Source organism: Aotus nancymaae, unplaced genomic scaffold (genome assembly GCF_030222135.1).
Source record: "Aotus nancymaae isolate 86718 unplaced genomic scaffold, 86718_ANA_hifiasm-v0.15.2.pri h1tg000012l, whole genome shotgun sequence".
In the NCBI taxonomy this organism is placed as follows: domain Eukaryota; kingdom Metazoa; phylum Chordata; class Mammalia; order Primates; family Aotidae; genus Aotus; species Aotus nancymaae.
This window is the reverse complement of record NW_026988423.1, coordinates 38,717,462-38,736,829: the sequence shown is the minus strand read 5'-3', so window position 1 is coordinate 38,736,829 and position 19,368 is coordinate 38,717,462. Positions and strand designations below refer to the sequence as shown.

General features: G+C 47.9%; 1 protein-coding gene across 3 annotated transcripts in view; it reads right to left on the bottom strand.

The window, feature by feature from the left end:
* GLB1L2 (galactosidase beta 1 like 2) overlaps positions 1-12,073 on the bottom strand; it is a 44,139-nt gene extending 32,066 nt beyond the window's left edge. For 2 of the 3 annotated variants that reach the window (XM_012449141.3, XM_012449142.3), the window contains exons 1-2: positions 11,921-12,033; positions 922-1,119 (exon numbers count right to left, since the gene is read on the bottom strand). In XM_012449141.3, the coding sequence (XP_012304564.2) occupies positions 922-1,119; positions 11,921-12,006 (284 nt within the window). In that variant the 5' untranslated portion in view covers positions 12,007-12,033. Of the gene's footprint in view, positions 1-921; positions 1,120-11,920 lie in introns of all 3 variants that reach the window. The other variant, XM_064375591.1, reaches the window with a different exon arrangement.
* Positions 12,074-19,368: the final 7,295 nt, after the last annotated feature.

Here is a 19,368-nt window from a genome sequence, read left to right as displayed (position 1 = left end):
CCAACCCCACCCCATCACTGGCTTTAGAGGAGCCTCTGCCCGCTACAGAGAATATTCCCAGCTGAAGGGAGGAGAGGCTGTCTGGCTTCCAACTCAGACACACGAGTTCTGTGTTTCAGCAAATATCTGCAGTGCTGCTTCTGTGGGGCAGAGCGCTGAGCCCACAGCACTCCCACAACCTGCAGGAGTCCTTTTTGGGAAGTCGTTAAGACTCAGCACAACTCTGTAACTCTTTAAGGAACTGTCTTCAAAACCGGTTCATACATCACCCAAGAAAAGTTACTCCTTGATTTGTAATCACATTATTTTTGCCTGAAAATGGAATAATCCAGCCTGATCGCTCCCTTTATTTCACGGACTTAGAGCCAAGTATCTGTTGGCAATTTGGGGGGAAACTCCATGAAAAGATCCAGGTTATTCACAACTAAGCACATTTTTTAAATGATTTGCAAAGTCAAAATTTTACTGCATGCCTACCCTGTGTCATCCCACAACAGAAGCTGGGATGACAAGCACAGCATTCTAAGACCACTGCCCAAGAGCAGTGCTAAAAACTGGGGCCAGAGCCTCAGGCAGCTCTTCTGAAGAAGACCCCATTCACTGGCTGTATAAACTGGAAGTGGGGAGACTGCTTGTCAAAAAACAGAGGTTCGCTAGCACTGAATCACCTCCTCCACCTGCACTCAGCTCCTTCACTACACTCTTGTGCGACATTGCTACCTCGGTTCCTCTAGACCTTACATCCATTCACGTCCCTCCACGCCCATGAGTCAGGAGCTCTGTGGGGAGAGGAGGCGGGAGACCCTGGCTCTCTGCTTTCGGCAGAGGACCTGGGCTGGTTCCTCTTACATTTTTTCACATGCAGACACCAGGAGCCCTACTTGGGAAGCAGCCCCAGTGGGGGTAGGAGGCAGCACCTACGTGGTGAGGGTGTTCAAGCCACAGGCCTTCATCTTCAGCAAGCGGTCCCTCCAGTACTCCTTGGGCACACGGAAATAGTGGATGGAGCCCCCGAAGATCCAGAAGGTGGAATCCTCTAGCATGAAGTTCCAGCCCTTGGCCTGCAGCCCCAAGTGCCGATGGCGGAGCCACAGAGGGACCAGGGTACTCCAGTCCAACCTGGAAAGACAAAGGCATTCTGGAGCCTAGCGACTCCGGGCCCCAGAGAGATCAGCGTCCTCGTCCCTCCACAGGCCCTCGACGTTTCTTTCTAGAGAGGGCCTGCATCCAGGTGGCCAGAAAAGCTCCCCCCTCCGCCTCAGCCAAACCTTGGAAGGGGTCTTTCTTCAGCACGGGGCCCCGCGGCAGGGGAAGGGCAAGCCGAGGCTGCAGCCAGGAGCAAGGCCAACACAGCGCTCGGCATGAAGGCTGGCGTGCTAAAAGGAGAGAGGACAGCGATCAGCCACAGGAGAGCTGCTGCCAGGGCCAGGTCAGCTCTGCGGCCAGGACGCCACAGCAGCAGCAGCCTCACACAGTAAGTACCTCCGAGCCCCGGCGCGTCACAGCAGCCTGACTCGAGGAGCAGAGACCTGGAAAGAGGGTCTGGGTTAACGGCGTCCACTCATCCACCCGATTCCAGGTCGCAATTACTTTCTGAAGATCGCGCGCCGGCCAAGAGATGACCCAGCCAGGCAGAGTCCCCCACGGGAAGGCTGTCGAAAGCTTTGGCCCGTGAGAAACCCCTCAAGCATCTCGCGGGGGTGGCCCCAGGGAGCCCCTTAGGAGGGTCTCAGTGACTTGGTACTGCTGGGTGGGTCTCCTTCCTGCCTGTCTCCCGAAGGGCAGGAGAGAAGCTGGGAGACCCACATTTCAAGCCAGGAAGTTCACGAATGTTGGAGGCATGAAACAAGCGCATGGCTGAGTCTGGGGCAGGAGCCGGCGTTGGCTGTGCCTTTGCCCTCACCGGGCGCTCTCCAGCCCTGACACCCAGCGGGCCCCTCTGCACAAGACACTCCCTCAGCTGAGTGTCACAGAGGGACAGGGCAGGCGAGGGGGCCAGATGGACAGACACGAGGAGGCATGATGCCCACAGGACAGAAGACAGCCCGGACATCGCCTGCCTCTTCGGAACTCTGTCTGGGACCACTCTCAGGCAAAGAAATTTGCTTTTTTACCTAATGCTTTCTACTTCTCGCAGCCCCCGGGTCTTAGAACTCACACCCGAGTGCCAGGACTACAGTTCTGCTGTGTCACAGATGAAAGGGTCATCTCATCTTGGGCAATCTGGGAATCCATTCACCACATTTTTCTTTCTCTAGAGAGAAAACTTTCATGTTCTAGTAAATGGCTTGCAAATGACATTTTAGGACACAGTTCTTCCAGAGGACTGTATGGGAGAGTGAAAACAAAAACACTAGCCAGGATGGGAAAATCTGGACGTGAATCCTGGCCCCCAGCTTCACAGAACTGTTGCCTTGGGTCAGTAACACCAGTTTTGCAGGCAGGAGCTTCTTCCTCTGTAAAACAGGGCTAATGTCCGTCTCAACTGCTCAGAAAGGCTACTGTGAGGGTCCCAGTGAAATGCAACCCTCTATGCTGTGCGGTCGAAGAGTCTTATCTCTATCTGAAATCCATTTATTTTAGCACGTGCTTGTATACTAGAGAGCTATGGAAACCTACTCACCACACTTTTTTTCTCTAAAGAGAAAACTTTAGAAAGAATAGCCTCAAGTGGGTTTTATGTCCCTAATGGAGAATAATTCCAGCCTCTCCATTCTCCCCATTGTGGTATATAATTTATGTGCTAGACTTTGTGCCAAGTCATCTTATTACAATTTCTAAAATTTGACAATGAAAGATTCTGTACACTGAGATCCTATGAGATCAACACAGCCTGTAGACCAGAGGTGGGCCACCTTGGGCCTCAGGTCAAATCCAGCCTGCCATCTGTCTTTGTGCTAAGGATAGTTTTCACATTTGTAAATGGTTGAAAAAAAATCAAAAGCATAATATTTGGGGACACATAAAAAATTATATGAACTTCAGTGTTCATAAATCGTCCTATTGGCACACAGCCACACCATCTACGTACGGCTGCTTTTTGCACTCGAGTACTTGCAATAGAGACTGTGCGGCCTGCAAAGCTGAAAACATTTGTGATCTGTCCTTTCCCAGCAACTGTGCTGGCCCACATCCTTGCAGATGAAGCTCTGGACTGCTAAGATAAGGTGTCGGGCCCCTATGGGCCACCATCCTGGCCTTCCTTTGGTGTCCCCTGCTCTGCTGACCAGGTGCCTTGCTTTGGTTACAGGCTTCCAACTGCTCTGGCTTTGTCGGAAGCCTCCCTCACCTTAGACACAGGAGAGTCTGTGTGTCCCTTGGTTCTGACCACGCCTATTCCAAAGCACACACTCTGCCTCCTGCTCAGCTCTCCCTATCTCAGGTACTCACCAGACTCAGCTGCCCACCGCAACACAGGTTCTCCCCCTAGATCCCCCAGAGGCACATGCTGGGCTCACCCCAGGCCAGAATGAGGAAGAACTGGATGGACAGATTATTTTATAAAAAACAGGAGTATTTTGACAATCTGGTGATGAAAATACACACACACATACACACACACAATATCACTGTTTGTAAAGACAGTGATAATACAACTTAGCAATCACTCCACCAGGTAGCCAACCTTATTCTCCGGCCAGAACTTCAAAAGCACAATCTCCAATTCTTATTAAAGCACACATTACTTACCCTAACATCTATTTATGGGTGTGAGAGCCTCCACTCCCTACCCTGCTAAGTGCAGAGGTGTAGGCAGGGTTGGAGAAGCTTCTCTGTGACCCGCATTCCAACATAGTCCCTGCTAGTAACAAACACCTTTAACCTGTCCCCTTGATTAGTTGATGACTAAGGATCAGCAAACCTCCCACTAGGCTGACTTCTCCAGGTGTGATCTGTAGGCAGCAATGCCTCGGAACCCCCTCAGGGTCACAGCCACCTGACTCAAGGTGCAGACGCCTGGAAAGAGGCATCCCAATTCAATAGCTTCTACCCACCAACCAGATTTCCAGGTTTTCATCTGCAACTTGTCAGAAATGCAGAAACCTCAAGCCTTACTTGCGACCTATTGAATCAAAATCTGCATTCTAACCAATCCCAAGGTTACGGCTTGAGAAGCCCAATCCGTATCTTCTCCTTTGACATGTGTACACAGACTCCCTCCCTGGATAGAGCTTATCTTTGCTAGTGTCTTTATAACACATCATTTTCTATATTTTTAGGAAAACTGTTCTTCTCAGTGCATATCAAGAGGCATGAAATAAACATCAAAAACAAAAAACAATCTAGCTGTTATCCAATTCCGAATTCTAGAAAATTCCACTGTTTCTTCATGGGAATTTTCTGGTAGGTTACTAGACAAGTTGTCAATATATTACTAAAAGGTATGACTTCACTGAGCAAATGAGGATGCTAAGTGTTGGTTTCTCCAAGGAATTCACTGCAGGGAAATGAGGCCATACAAGTTAGAGCCTCATAAACAATGAAGCATCACGTAAATGGTTATTATCACTAATAATGATCATTAATACTAAGAATCATAAGATGGCGAATAACCCTGTAATTTTCTGAGTAACTCAGTGATAATAAAATAAAGGAAATATCAACTGTGTGGTTAGAGTTGGTTGGTTTAAACGTCAGCAAGACTTCACTCCTAAACTAGGCTTGATACCAAGGAGCTAACCAAATCCTAAGGAAGCCCGGAGTGTTTCTGCCACTTTTCTTGGTGAGCAGTTCATCCATGATGGATCTTTATTTGATGAAACCAGGAACACCTGCCTTCTTTCGAACTGGAACTTATGTTAACATTTTCTTTTTTTTTTTTTTTGAGACAGAGTTTTGCTCTTGTTACCCAGGCTGGAGTGCCATGGCGCAATCTCGGCTCACCACAACCTCCACCTCCTGGGTTCAAGCAATTCTCCTGCCTCAGCCTCCCAAGTAGCTGGGACTACAGGTGCGCGCCACCATGCCCAGCTAATTTTTGTATTTTTTAGTGGAGACGGGGTTTCACCATGTTGACCAGGATGGTCTCAATCTCTTGACCTCGTGATCCACCCGCCTCGGCCTCCCAAAGTGCTAGGATTATAGACATGAGCCACCACCCTGGCCACTGGCCTAAACTCAGTGCTCAGTGCCCAGGTCTGCTCTGCTCAGAGTCAGGCTCTACTCCTCCACTGGATGGAGAGGGTGGCCATGGTCATGGTGAAGGTGAGGTTCCTGGGAGAAGGCAGGTACATCAGGACCTCTGATGGGGCCTCGCACAACTTAACAAGACCTGTGCAGCCCATCCTCACCAGTTCCTTTTTGGCAAGTGGAAAAGGGGCATGAACTATGCGCGCTGAAGGCTGTGCAAGCTGCAGACACAAAAAATCAGTTGCAATGGAAACCTGAAGCAGAGGACATAGGACTCGAGTTCTGCTGTGCCCCATGGTGAGGAAGCAGGGGAGGCAAAGCCTTCTGGAGTAATTTTCCCTTGACTGGTGAGGTGGGTCCTGAGGATGAAGGGTACAGGGCAGTCTCCAGCAGGCAGGAGTCCTGGGAGTGGTAAAGAGTGCTGGCAGATGGGAGGGGATAGAAAAGGGCAGATGACCCGGTGGCAAGGTCACCACTTCTTTCTGGGAATGGGACTGGCTGTCAAGTTTCAGAGGGGGTCTTGCAGGGCAGCTGGGTGGGAGGTGAGCCAGATCCTATGGCCACCAGAAAGGATCTTCTTGAGTGAGGTGTGCCAGGCGTGAAATGCATCCTGCCATGCCAGGGGGCATCCCTGCATCACTCATCAATCCTGCAAACACTCATCAGGAACTGGGTCATGGTAGGGCTGGGAGGCCTCACTGGGGTCACAGTCATCTCCTTCTGGTCTGCCATGCAGAGTATGACCAGACACAGAAGGCCCAGGATCTACACAACTGGGCATAGCAGAGACGGTGGCGTGAACATGAGGAGTATGATGACCGGTGGCAGAGACCAGGCAGCACTCACGCAGTCTGAGGCTGGCCACGGGCATATGCAAGCTGGTGTCTGAGGCAGGAACTGCCATAATTGTCCTTCGATTCCCAGAACATAAGTCCTTGCCTGCCCCAAGGGCTGGTTATTTTGACACTATAATATAACGTGTTCACGTACTTGTTCATCTGAGATGAGGGCTTACAAATTCAATTTCTAGATGCACTGTGGCCCTATTAGGGCCTCCATAAGCAGAGATTCAACTGAATCCAAGTCCAGGGCATCCTATGAAGATCCTGACCAAGAAAACACTCACCTCTACCTTCCTCCAAGTGGCCATGCCGGAGACCACCATCTGAAGGTCAGTGTGTTCAGATGCCCACAAGACATCAAACACATGGGAATTCCTCACTTGGATCTGTCTTCAGTGCAACCTTCTATTCATCACTCTCAGGATTCTGGTTCAGTTCTAGGTTCCCATGAGACTCAGCTTCCTTGGACATCCTGCTCCCCTAAACTGTGTGTCTGGGGATATTTTGGTCCCAGCAGCCTTCAGTCCTGTTCTCTCCACCCTCAGCAAAAGAATTTGAGGGCCAGAGGAAGGACCTATTTACTCTTCGGCCCAGATGGTGCCCTTAACGCCTCTACTCCAAAATATTGTCTCTTGGACCAATCCCTGGGCTCCAAGAACTTCAGCCCCAGGAAAACGGAACTCGGTCCCTGTGCCTGGCCCAGCTTTCTATATGTGCTCCTTGGTCTGGGCCCAAGGCAGTGGACTCCTGTTTTGCTGGGAGAGGCATTAAATATGCCCAAGGGCTTGGGTCTGCCATTCCCAAGGCAAGTACATCCATTTGGCAGAAGTGTGAGGTCCCCAGCAAGAGGTCCACAGCACTCCTGCAATCCTAGCTCCTCTGCTTTTCCCTCTTAAAAGGTTCCCAGGTAAGACAGGAACCCTGGCCTCACATCCAGGCTCTGACCCAGAAGCAATATTGGTGGCTCAGAGGGCAATATTTCCTAAGGACTATAGAAAGTGAGTACATGAAGAAGAGTTTTCTAGACCAAAACCTTGAGATCCAATAGTGAAATAACAAAAACCCCTCACAGTAATTAACTACGTAACAACAATAACAACAACGAACAGTGTTCTAACGTTATGTGACACTGCACTTTCGCAGCACTTTGGGACCACTGACAGCATCATAAACGAGAAACGGACTGTATCTCACCCAGAGAGAAGTGAAAGCTGTGTTAGATAACACAAGGCCTCTCCTGTTGGTAACAAGCCCCTGATCTTGGAGATGCTTATAGACTCTAAATGAAACGATCTCATAAATAGGAAACAACATAACTATGTGGAATATTTTTCTTAAATCCACCACACAGGACTTATCTATGAAGATATACAAGACATGCATCCGTTCTTACAAGACTCAAGAATCTACTTGCCCCTGTCGAGTTGGGCTCAGAATCTCCTTTACACTGATCCAACAGAAATAAAATGTGCTATTTTGGAAATGTCTATCAAGATTTAAGATGAATCTCTCCTACGGTCAGCAGTTCTACTTATAGAAATATATCCAACAGATATCTGCAGCAACTTTGTTTACAGTAGCTAAAACACTGCAAACAATCGATGTCCATCAACAGAAGACTGTTTAAATAAATTATGTGTCTAATGGACAAGTGGGATGATATGTGTAGCTATCTTCTTGTAAATGCATAGAGTATCTCTGAAAGAAGCCATTATCAGTAATAATAGCTGATATTAAGAGGGGATGGGGAAGGGTGCCTAGCCTAGAGGCCAGGAGTGGGAGTTTCTTTTCACTCTATTCCCCTTCACACTCTGAATATCTTACCATGTTCATAAATTACCTACTCACAAAATAACTTCTTAAGGGAAAAAAATACAATCTGTGCTTGAAAGGAACAAGCCCACTAACTGTTTTGCTGAGTGTCAGAGAACAGAAGCTGTGAGTATCAACAAGGAGTCTAACAGACAGACACCAGTCAAGAAATAGCTACCTCGTTAGCACGAGCCTCTAAAAACACCTGCTGCCCTTCTGTCACAGGAAGCATCCACACCATGAGAACTCTTTTTCAATACGGTCTTCAATATCCAGAGCAATAGATTTAAGCAAAAGCTAAAACTGAGTGGAGAGGAAGCAGCAAATATCCCAACATGGACACCAAAAGCCCTGCCTCTGCTGCATGATACTGTCGAGGGAGGGAGTGCGTGCCTGGACCCCAGAGTCCTTTTCAGGTGCCAAATGTTCTAAAACCTTTCTCCTCAAGCTGCAGCATCTCCTGAATGCTTCCCAGAAGAGCATCTGACATGACCTCATGGAACTCTGCATCACTTCATCAAGGACTACACGTTTTTATTTCACTTGCCAGTTCCTTGGCTTAAGGTGGGAAGAACCCTTTGGCCAACTTTATTTCTACAGCCAAGGTTCTTTGTCCCCCGTCTTCTTGGTAGCCCAGTCCCTCCTTTGAATCACACCTACACCAGTACTATGGCTGCTCCGACACAACTCTGGTCTCCTTCAGTTGCTGGCTAGCATGGTCCTGTAAGAATCCCAGAGCCAACTCGATCTTCTAGCACACGGTGGCTCAGACATCCCTCTTCCTGATGATGAGCCACAGCTCAGGTAGCCTTGCCTCACCACCTGTATCCAACAGGTGATCACCTGCTGAAAGAGCCACTTCCCTGATGCTGAAAACTTTACTACCACAGGATGAAAGGAACACTGTTCAAAGAGTTTGAACATTCATGAAATATGACTCAGGCCTCAAGCAAAGCAGAGTCCTAGGATAGGCAAGGCCCATAAAATCAATTACCTCCCAAAAACTCTAGAGGAGAGGCACGATTTGGCCACATACCCTTGGAAGACAGGACTGGCCATAATTTGGATTAAAAAAAAAGTGACCTGCATTGCTAAGTTAGCAACCTTGTTCAGGAGAAGGAGTTTGCTACATTCTCCTCCTTTTCTTTTCCAAAGGAAGAATTTGGCGTCTGGAATCTAGATAACAGCAGGGCAGGGCAGCATGTAAGACAGACCTCAGAGAAGAAATGAACTTACCTCTTAGGAGCATGATGCTGCCTGCCCACCTGAAGGCTTTCCCCTCTCCCAACTTTCCCAGCTAAAATTCCAGGTATGAGAGATGCAGAGTTGGCTGCATTTTTGCTCAGTGATGCATTTATATTAAGGAAAAATCCTGAGTGAGAACCATGCCTTTAGATAATATCAAGCAGGTATTCTTGTGTCCATGGAGTGGGAAGAGGAAAGGGAAGGAAAGGCAACTGGCTCAAAGGCATGGTTCACGCTGATACATGCATCGCAGACCTCAAAATAATATACTGAGTGAAAGAAGCCAGACTGAAAAAGAAAGCATGCTTTAAGATTACAATTCTATGAAACACTAGAAAATGCAATCCAATATATCATGGCAGAAAGCAACAGATCAGTGGTTGCTTGGGGCTGAGGAGCAAGGAGGGGTAGGAGGGAGGGATGACAGAGAGGTACATGGGAACTGTGGGGGCTGGTGGCTGTTTACACAATCTTAATTGTGGTGGTAAATCCACAGCTGGATTTAGGTATATGTCAAAGCATATCAAGTTGTACATGTTAACTATGTGCAGTTTGTTGCATGACAAACAAACTCCAATAAAGGTAATTTTTAAGAAAGACCACTGTTCAAGCTTAAAAACAACCCAAAAAACCTAAGATTGAAATCCTCCCCGAAAGTCAACCTGGCTATCCTGGTTCTTTGATATGACATAACCCACCAGCCATGACTGACCATGAACCAGCCCAAGGAAAAGTTGATGGAAAAAAAAAAAAAAAGCTATAGCCAAACACTCCCACCCCATGCCAGACACTGCCCAAATACCTGCCTCCTGCTACAGGAAAGGGGCTGCTCCTGACAGCTCGGCTCCACAAAGTGTGAACTTGGTGACCAGTTTCCATGTGACCTATATTCCACTGGCCACCTCAACACTCCCCAATAACAGCTGGGAGAGGCCCCCGCCTCCCACTCAGTTAATGACCCAGTCAGAGCTGGAGCAAGACAGGAAGAAGAAGAGACAAAGAGGATGTTCTCCTCCTGCCTCCAGAGATATTACGGCAACTCATGATCATTGGTGTCCAGCCCAAGTCAGACAGGAGGAACTGGGCAGAATGTACCCATGAGGGTGAAAAAATCAAAGGATGCCAAAAAGACATGTATGCCGCAGGATCCAAAGAGGACTTGCTTCAGGGCTTCCTGGGCTTCTGCCCTACCTACTAGAAGGATGGAGTGGCAGGAAAAACAACTTTCCTAGGCATGTCAAACTGTTTCCACAGCCTTGAGTCACAGCTCCTTATTCTCTGTTGCCATTCCACACCGCTCCAATGGCCTCTGACTGACTCCCAGTGTGGCCACCCCTCCTATGTGGGGACACGGTTACCTCACCTCAGAGAAGCTCAGGCTTCTTCCCAGCTAGGTCAGACACCCCACCTCTGTCCCACCAGACAACAGCAAAGACTCAGCCTCCTTCCCATACCTTTTCCTGGGGACTTTTCAGATGTGCCACTCAGCCCATCTCTAGTCCACAGTGCTGCCCCAAAAAGTGACCTGCCTGGGTCCCCTGCACGGACTCCAATATCCCTGATTAACAATGGGCCTGCAACCTCTAGCCTTTCTCTGGGGAGCTTGAGCACCTTGCTGTTCTGCTGCATGCAGGAGGATCTGATGCCACTGCCCTGAGTAATTCTTCTGGGGTTTGCATAAGCTTTGCACAGGGAGGAAAGCTGAGCATCCCACAGGAGCCAGAGCCAATCAGAGAGGAATGGCTTAGAGATCTTAGGCAGGACAGAAAACATCTTGGGAACAACTCGAGAAATGAAATGCCTGAAGTTTTCTGGGCCCCAGAATGAGAAGAAAACCACTTACTTCTCCCAAACAATATTATGACATCCTTACTATCTCAGAAGCAAGAATCAAGTCTTGACAAGGTGTAAACGTAGAGTTTGTCAATGTGTTCTCGTGGCGGCAAAAGATTTCCAGATATTTATATCTATCAAAAACTTTCCAATCTCCCAGGGGAAGTTTAGAGAAACTCAGAAGGGGAATAAAAAAGAAGCAAATGACAAAGCTGAGCGGTGTAGTGACTGCCACCAGTTCCAACCGTTCAGCTCATTCGATACTGCCGGTCTGCTTCCCACTGGAGGTTTTGAATATGGAAAGTGCTGACCTGAAAGATAGGGTCAGGCTGTAAGATCCTTAAAATAGGCACAATCTAGACGAACTCTGGGCTAGGGCACCCAGAAAACTTTTTCACAGGCCGTGGGTAAATCGCGGTATCACTGAAGTCACCCATTTGCCATAAACATTTTGTAAAAGGGGGAGACGAAACTGTGAGCTGGTAACAGGTGAATGGTGGGAAAGTGGAGAGAGACGACCTATCAGTCCTCGAACTGTGCAAACAAATCATGGTCCAGGATCTTGGAGGCCCATGGACAGTGTTCTTATGACCCTGCCAGGCGTGCTGGCTCGACCATAGTTGCGAGGCTGGAGCGCCGGCCTCTGCGGAATAAGGCGCCTACCAGAGGTTTGGGGAGAAAAGGGGGGCCTGGGGCCAGAGCAGAGGGAGCTTTCCGCGGAGCTGTGGGGACAGGGCTTGACGGCGGGAGGGCTGGGGGCGTCCACGAGGGGCAGAGCCGGGTACCATAGGCACAGCGGGGTGGGCGGCTCGGGGCACAGACACTGGCTCCCGAGGGCACGCCGGGTGTCGCCCAGAGGCCTGGATCGAGAGGCAGGAGCAGAGTGCCTGGAGGAGCCGCAGGGGAACTCGGGGGTGTTGGGGAGCTCCCAGAAAGAAGCAGCTGGGGCTGCTTCCCTCGGGAACTCGGGATTTGCCGGTCGCGGGAGGCGAGAACCCGAGGTGCGGAGGGCTGGGTAGTGTGGGGTCCGGCAGGTGCTTCGCGGGGCTCTCTCTCACCTGCGGAGCACCAGGAAGCTCAAGATGACCAGAAGCAGGAGGCCCAGCGTGCGGCCCGGCCTCCGCCGGAGGCTCCACGTGGTCATCGCCTGTTCTCTGCTCTCGGGGACCAGTGTTCCCACTCCAGCCCGCACTCGCCGCGCGCGGGAGCCTAGTGCGGGGGGCGGGGCCGCGCGCTGGTCGCCTGGGCAACCGGCCCGCCGGCTCTCATTGGCTGGGGCTCGCGGCTCGGAGCTTCCAACCCTAGGCCCTGCGCAAGCAGGGGCGGGGCTGGGCGGGGAGAGGGCGGGGCCTCTTCCGGGGGCGGGGCAGGGCTGGCGGGCTGGGACGAGGTCTCAGTAGGGGAGGAGGCTGTCGGGGGCTGGGATAGTGGAGGCGGGGCCTCATCCGGGGACGGGGCGGGGCTGGCGGGGACAGGACCTCGGTAGGGGGCGGGGCTGGGGCGGGGCCTCCGCCGGGGGCGGGGGTGGGGCGGGGACAATGTCTCGGTAGTGGAGGGGGCTGGAGGGGGCTGGAGAGAGCCTGTCCCCGGCGAGCCGCAGGCCCCCAGTGTCGCGGAGCGGCGCAGAGTCCGCGGTCTTCCTGCGCGCGTTGCGCAAGCAGGTGCGGGAATGCGGGAATGCTGCACCCCAGCTGCCCGGTGCTTGCGTACCGGTCAAACGCCGAGGTAAAGTCACCCGTCGCATCGCTACTTCAGGAAGGACGAACAAAACGCGTCCGCAAAGCAGGGGCAACCAACAGAGTCTTTTAAAACAATACATATTCTGAAGCAAACAACTTTTTGAAGTAACAAATCATCCTGTGAAAAGCCGGGATTTTGAAGAACTGTATTTGGACACATTTCAATGTGGTTCATGTGTGAGTAGGAGGAGTCCAAGTATTTTCTGTCTGGTTTCCGCGAGTCTTACTCTGGCCTTGACAACAAGCACTTCCAATTTTTTATTTTAAAAAGGTCCATATAAAACCCTCACATTTTAGGAAAGGAAAAATATAATTCTTATTCTGAAATAGAATTTATGTCCCAAAGAACATTATGTAGTATTTAGGTGCAACTGACACTTTGTATCAATCACAAACCCAGCTCCTCCCTGGAACAAAATTCAGATTTTACTGAAAGAAACTCGAGGAGAGCCAGTGTTTTCCAGAGCATCCGGGTTTGTCGAACGTCTCCCTTGCCATATGCTTTGAATTCATTTCCTAAACGCGGGCATAGTTTTGAACTTGGAAAACCGACAGGAACCAAATGAAATTGTGGATCTTGGAACGAAGACACACACTTGGGTGTGAAGGGTCCTTTGTCTAGCATTAAGCACATATTCAGTCAGGGAGCAAAAGTTAAACCAAAGAGACGCAAAAGCAAACAAACAAACAAGAGGGGGGAAAGGTTGGCAGAACTGGGAAGGATGAGCTGGGCTTGCTGCAATCCGGATCCGACCTCGGCACCGCAGACATTCCCAGAGGTCACAGAGAGAGCCCACTCCGAAGGACTCCTCCAAGCCAGCTCCTTTTCACCATTGGTAAGGCTCTGATTGCTTGATGGCTATGAAGTCTATGAGAAAACATGTTGGTTTGATTAGAATACCAGCTAGCCCCTAAGCATGTGGAGAAATCGTCAAAGCCTATGGCCTTTGCCTGCAGGGGACCATCCAAAAGACACGCACCCCACATTCATCCTCTCGCTTCTGGTCACGTTGAGCAGTAGCAGAATCTATCAAATATGAGGAAATTCTCAAATGGTTTAAGCAATACAAGCATCTCCATTTTTCTTCAAATGTTAGCAAAAACTTAACATGGGTTCTAAAAACGGTGAACTCCTTGGCCGAAACTTGTGTCCTTTGTTTTTATTTGTGTAAGAAAAATATACACAGCTGAGTGTTTTCAAAAAAATTTCCCCTTAACCTTGTGGGAAGTTCAGAACTAGGGACACACCCTGCTCACAGTCTAGGAACAATTTTACTTTATCTGTGCTTAATGATGCCAGAGAGTGCTACAAAGGTAGCACTAACCCGAGATGTTTCTTGCTGAGAGGCTGAGACTTTTTTTTTTTTCAGACAGTCTCACTCTGTTGCCAAGGATGGAGTGCAGTGGTGCAGTCTTGGCTCACTGCAACCTCTGCCTCCCGGGTTCAAGCAATTTTCCTGCCTCAGTCTCCTGAGTAGCTGGGACTACAGGCACCCACCACCGTGCTCTGCTAATTTTTGTACTTTTAGTAGAGATGGGGTTTCACCATATTGGCCAAGCTGGGCACAAACTCCTGACGTCAAGTGATCTGCCCACCTCGGCCTCCCAAAGTGCTGGGATTACAGGCATGAGTTACCATTCCCATCCTGAGACATTTGTTTTTTTAAACATTAGCAAGATACTCATTCAGTGTCTCCTTTCCAAAATGTTTAGTGATCTTAACCCAAAGCAGACAGCGAAAATAGTCAAATTCCTGGGAACAAAAGCTACTGTTACAATGTACTGGCATTAGAGTGATGTCACAAAGTGGTCTGGCAAAGTGCTTGGCTTGGTAATGAATCCCTGGTACACAGGAGTCATCCTCTTTCCAGGCCTTCTTTCTAGTGTCTAGGGTTTAGAAAATATATGAAGTGCTTTTTTAAAAAAAATTAAATCCTGTTGGTATGCCATGCCATTGCTCTAAGTCAGAGCTCCAACAGACCCAGAGGGCATAGTTTCTTCCTTGAAAATTCCTATGTCACACATAATCAGTGGGAAACAGAAACGCACACAAAATGCACACACACAGGAGAATAAAAACCACATTCATTCAGAATCAGTATAGTGAAGTCATGAGAGAAAAGCGATCATATCAAACTAATCTCGTTTGCTGTTTCACTTTTTATTTCTAGTACGTAACAGGTTTACTGATCAGTTATTCATTCACATAACTCATTTTTGTGGGCATTCTGCTAATGCTTTAAATATAGCATATCTGAATTTTAGGAAAACACTGGCAACATTTCTCTTAGTTATGAGAATAAGATGAAAAAATGTGGCCTTCTGTGATACTACAGTCACTTGGGCTCCTGGACCAAGATACAACCCTCTCCTCCCCACCTCCTCCTATGGAGAGACACCTCTGGCCAGCACTCCCCATCCACCCTCCACTCAGGAGGAGTAAAGTCCAGTTACGATGTCAAGTTGCCAGGGGTGTTGAACAAAGAAATTAAGAACACAGGGGAATTCCTGGGACTAAAAGAGGGCCATTTCAACCCTAGACAAAAAGAAAATAACAAGACCTGGAATGGAGATATGGTCTTGGAAAAAGAAAAGAGAAGGCCGATCTAAGTTAAGGGAAGTAGACAGTTTTTGATCCCCAAAGATGTGTGAGTGGGACTGGAAGGGGCCTGTGCACATCAGGTAGGAATGCACGGAACTTGATCATTAGCTATAGCAGGCCTCAACTATCACTTTTCAGGCTCAGCCTTTGAAGGCCTAACAGCCAGAGATCTAATTCTACCACGTTTATGTATTAAAAAGTAACTGACAAATTGTAATGACCATAAACAACATGCTGAACACTGTTTCACATGCTTGGGATATATCCGTGGACAAAGCAAAGATCTCTTCTCTTTGAAACTTCTGTTCTAGCTGGGGAAGAAAGACAAAAATTAACAGAATGAATAAGTAAACTGTGGAGTATATTCAAAGATAATAACTCCATTGCAAAGATTAAAAAAGTAATAAGAGGGCTGGGCGCGGTGGCTCACGCCTGGAATCCTAGCACTTTGGGAAGCCGAGGCGGGCAGATCCACTTGAGGTCAGGAGCTCAAGACCAGCCTGGCTAACATGGTGAAACTTGTCTCTACTAAAAATACAGAATTAAGCCAGAAATTGCTTGAACCCTGGAGGCAGAGGTTGCAGTGAGCCAAGATCATGCCACTGCACTTCAGCCTGGGCAACAGAGCGAGACTCTGTCTTTAAAAAAAAAAAGTAATAAGGGAAGGAGGACTGGGAATGCGGTGGGGAGGGTGTGCAGAAAGGAGGTCTCCCTGGAAAGACATTAGCTGAACAAGGATCTGAACACAGTGGGAGTTCTCCATTCAAGCGAATCAATATCTAACCTGGAGGAGGCACTGCCCAAGCAGAGAGAACAGCTCGTACCAATGCCCTCAGGAAGGAGCATGACCTGGTGTCCTCCTAAAAGCTAGTGGGACAATGTGGGAGGTGATGGTGAGAAGGCAGGAGATGAGGAGAGAGAGATGCAGGGGCCTGGTCATGCAGGGCCTTTAAGAGCACGGCTTTGACTCTGAATGAAATGAGAGCCACTGCAGGGTTTGAACATGGCAGTGGTGATAACTTAGAAGGATCACTGGTACCGTGCGGGAACTCCTGTGGGAGACTGTGCTGGCTCAGGGGACAGCTATGGAGGTAGTAAGAAGTGTTGGATTTCTGGAAGTATTCAGAAAGCAGACACAAGAGGGTTGTTGCAATTCGTGGATTGTTTGTGGAGGGAGAGAAATAAAGGGGACTTAAGAATGTCCTCCACAGGCTGGGCCTGAGAGACAGAAGTGCTGGTCACTGTGACCTGAGACGGGGAAGGACACTTGGCGAGTATGGGGGGCACATCAGTAGCTCAGCTCTGACCTGCTGCATTGGAGAAGTCTGGGAGGCATCTGAGTGGAGACACCCCACAGGCTGCTGAATATCAATCCTGATGAACCAGGAAAGAGGTCTGGGATGGAGATACAAATTTAGGAGTTGACAGAGAGTTAATATTTAAAGGCAAGAACCTGCACCAATGAACAAAGTGCAGGCAGAGAAAGGCGACTGAGGACAAGCCTTGGCACACCTACTACTGAGAAAAGATGAGGAACCACGCCACCAACAGGTGAGATTAAAGACATACAGAGGAGGCCTGGTGTGGTGGCTCACACCTATAATCCCGGCATTTTGGGAGGTCGAGGAGGGCGGATCACTTGAAGTCAGGAGTTCGAGACCAACCTAGCCAACATAGTGAAACCAAACCTCTACTAAAAATGCAAAAATTAACCGGGCGTGATGGTGAGTGCCTATAATCCCAGCTACTCGGGAGGCTGAGGCAGAAGAATTGCTTGAACCCAGGAGACAGAGGTTGCAGTGAACTGAGATTATGCCATTGCACTCCATCCTGGGTGACAGAGTGAGACTCCATCTCAATAAAAAAAAAAAAAAAGGAGGAGGAGGAAGAGGAGAAAACAAGACAGACTGAGGATTGACCAGTGGATTTGGTATGTGGCAAATGTTGTTGAACTGAACACAGGCAGCTTGGGTCAACTTGAGGCTCATAGGATTTGGGAAGCCAACTGGAATGGGTTCAGAAAGAAAGGGTGAAGAGAAATCTAAGACAGTTAACATAGTTGACTCATTCAAGGATATAGGCTAGAGCGGGGACACATAGGCCGGGTGCGGTGGCTCACACCTGTAATCCCAGCATTTTGGGAGGCTGAGGTGGGTGGATCACCTGAGGTCAGGAGTTCAAGACCAACCTGTCCAACATGGTGAAACCCCATCTCTACTACAAATATAAAAATTAGCTGCGTGTGGTGGCGGGTTCCTGTAATCCCAGCAACTCCAGAGGCTGAGGCAGTAGAATCACTTGAACCTGGGAGATGGAGGTTGCAGTGAGCCGAGATGGCGCTACTGCACTCCAGCCTGGGCAACAAGAGCAAAATTCCATCTCAAATAAATAAATAAATAAGAAAGGGAACACATAAATGAGATGGTAGCTGGGGCAGAAGAGGGAACTGAATCAAGGCCTGTGTGCTGTTTTCATTTCTACCACAGCATGCTTGTACACTCAGAGTGACCTTGATCAGCAGACAAAACTGGTGAGGTAGGAGAGACCGTAGAGAATTTCTGGTGTGAAACCCTTGAGAAGGTGAAGTGTAGGGACAAGGTGGTCAAGTGAACAGATTAGCTCTAGGTTGGAGTACATGGGACAGTTTAAGGCCTCACTGCATTCTTGGCAACAGAGTGATCGCTGAGGTTAATTTTAAACCCAAGGCGTGTGAGAGTGAGGCATGTCTTTGGAATTTGTTGTTAATATCAGAACACAGTTAGCCCTCTGTATCCGTGGGTTCCGCATCTGCAGATTCAACTCACCATGGATTAAAGGTATAATTTTTTTTCATTTTTGTTTTTTTTAAAGACGAGGTTTCACCATGTTGGTCAGACTGGTCTTGAACACCCAACCTCAGGTAATCCTCCCGCCTTGGCCTCCAAAGTGCTTGGATTACAGGCATGAGCCACTATGCCCAGCCAAAGATATAATTTTGAAAAAATTCATATCTAGGGTGGAGGGAGTGGAGATAGTTAACGGGTACAAAAATATATTTAGATAGAATGAATAAGATCTAGTATTTAATAGCACAACAGGGTAGCTACAATAAACAATAATTTATCGTACATTTAGAAATAACTGTAGGAGGCCTAGCGAGGTGGCTCCCACCTGTAATCCCAGCACTTTGGGAGGCTGAGGCGGGCAGATCAAGAGGTCAGAAGTTTGAGACCAGCCTGACCAACATGGTGAAACCCATCTCTACTCAAAATACAAAAATTAGCCAGGCATGGTGGCACACACCTGTAATTCCAGCTACTCATGAGGCTGAGGTAGGAGAATCGCTTGAACCCGGGAGATGGAGGTTGCAGTGAGCCAAGATTGCGCCACTGCACTCCAGCCTGGCAACGGAGCAAGACTCTTCTCAAAAATAAATAAATAAATAACTGTAGGAGTATAATTGGATGATTTGTAACACAAAGAAAGGATAAATGTTTGAGGTGATGAACACCTCATTTACCTTGATGTGATTATTATGTATTGCATGCCTGTATCAAAATACCTCATGTACTCCATAAATATGTACACCTACTATGTACCCACACATTTTTAATTAAAAAAAGGAAAACTACAAAAAAACTGTACTAAACATGTATAAACTTTTTTCCTATAATTATTCCCTGAACAATACAGTATTAGATATTATAAATAATATATATTACAATATTAATTTATATTATACTAATAAATAACATTATAAATCTCAAGATGATTGAAAGGATACAAGAGAATATTCATAGATTATATGCAAATACTGCCTCATTTTATTTCAGGGACTTGAGCATCTGTGGATTTTGGTATCCACAGGAGATCCCGGAACGAGTCCCCATGGACACTGAAGGACAACTGTATTCACTTTGAAATGCAAGTATGCATTTGAGATGTAACATAAAGTGAAACATTAAAATTTCATCAATAGGTTAAAGTAAAATAAAGCAATTATTGATTCTTATAAAAACTATTGATTTAATGTCTAAAAACAATTATTAAGAACTTTCAAATATTGAAGCACATAAGGAAATAGATTGACAGTTTATGTGAATATTGAGAGAGTATATTAGCTTTATAACTTTGGGAAGAATATATCCCCTTTAAGCCAACAATATATTTAAAAAAATGTTAAAAT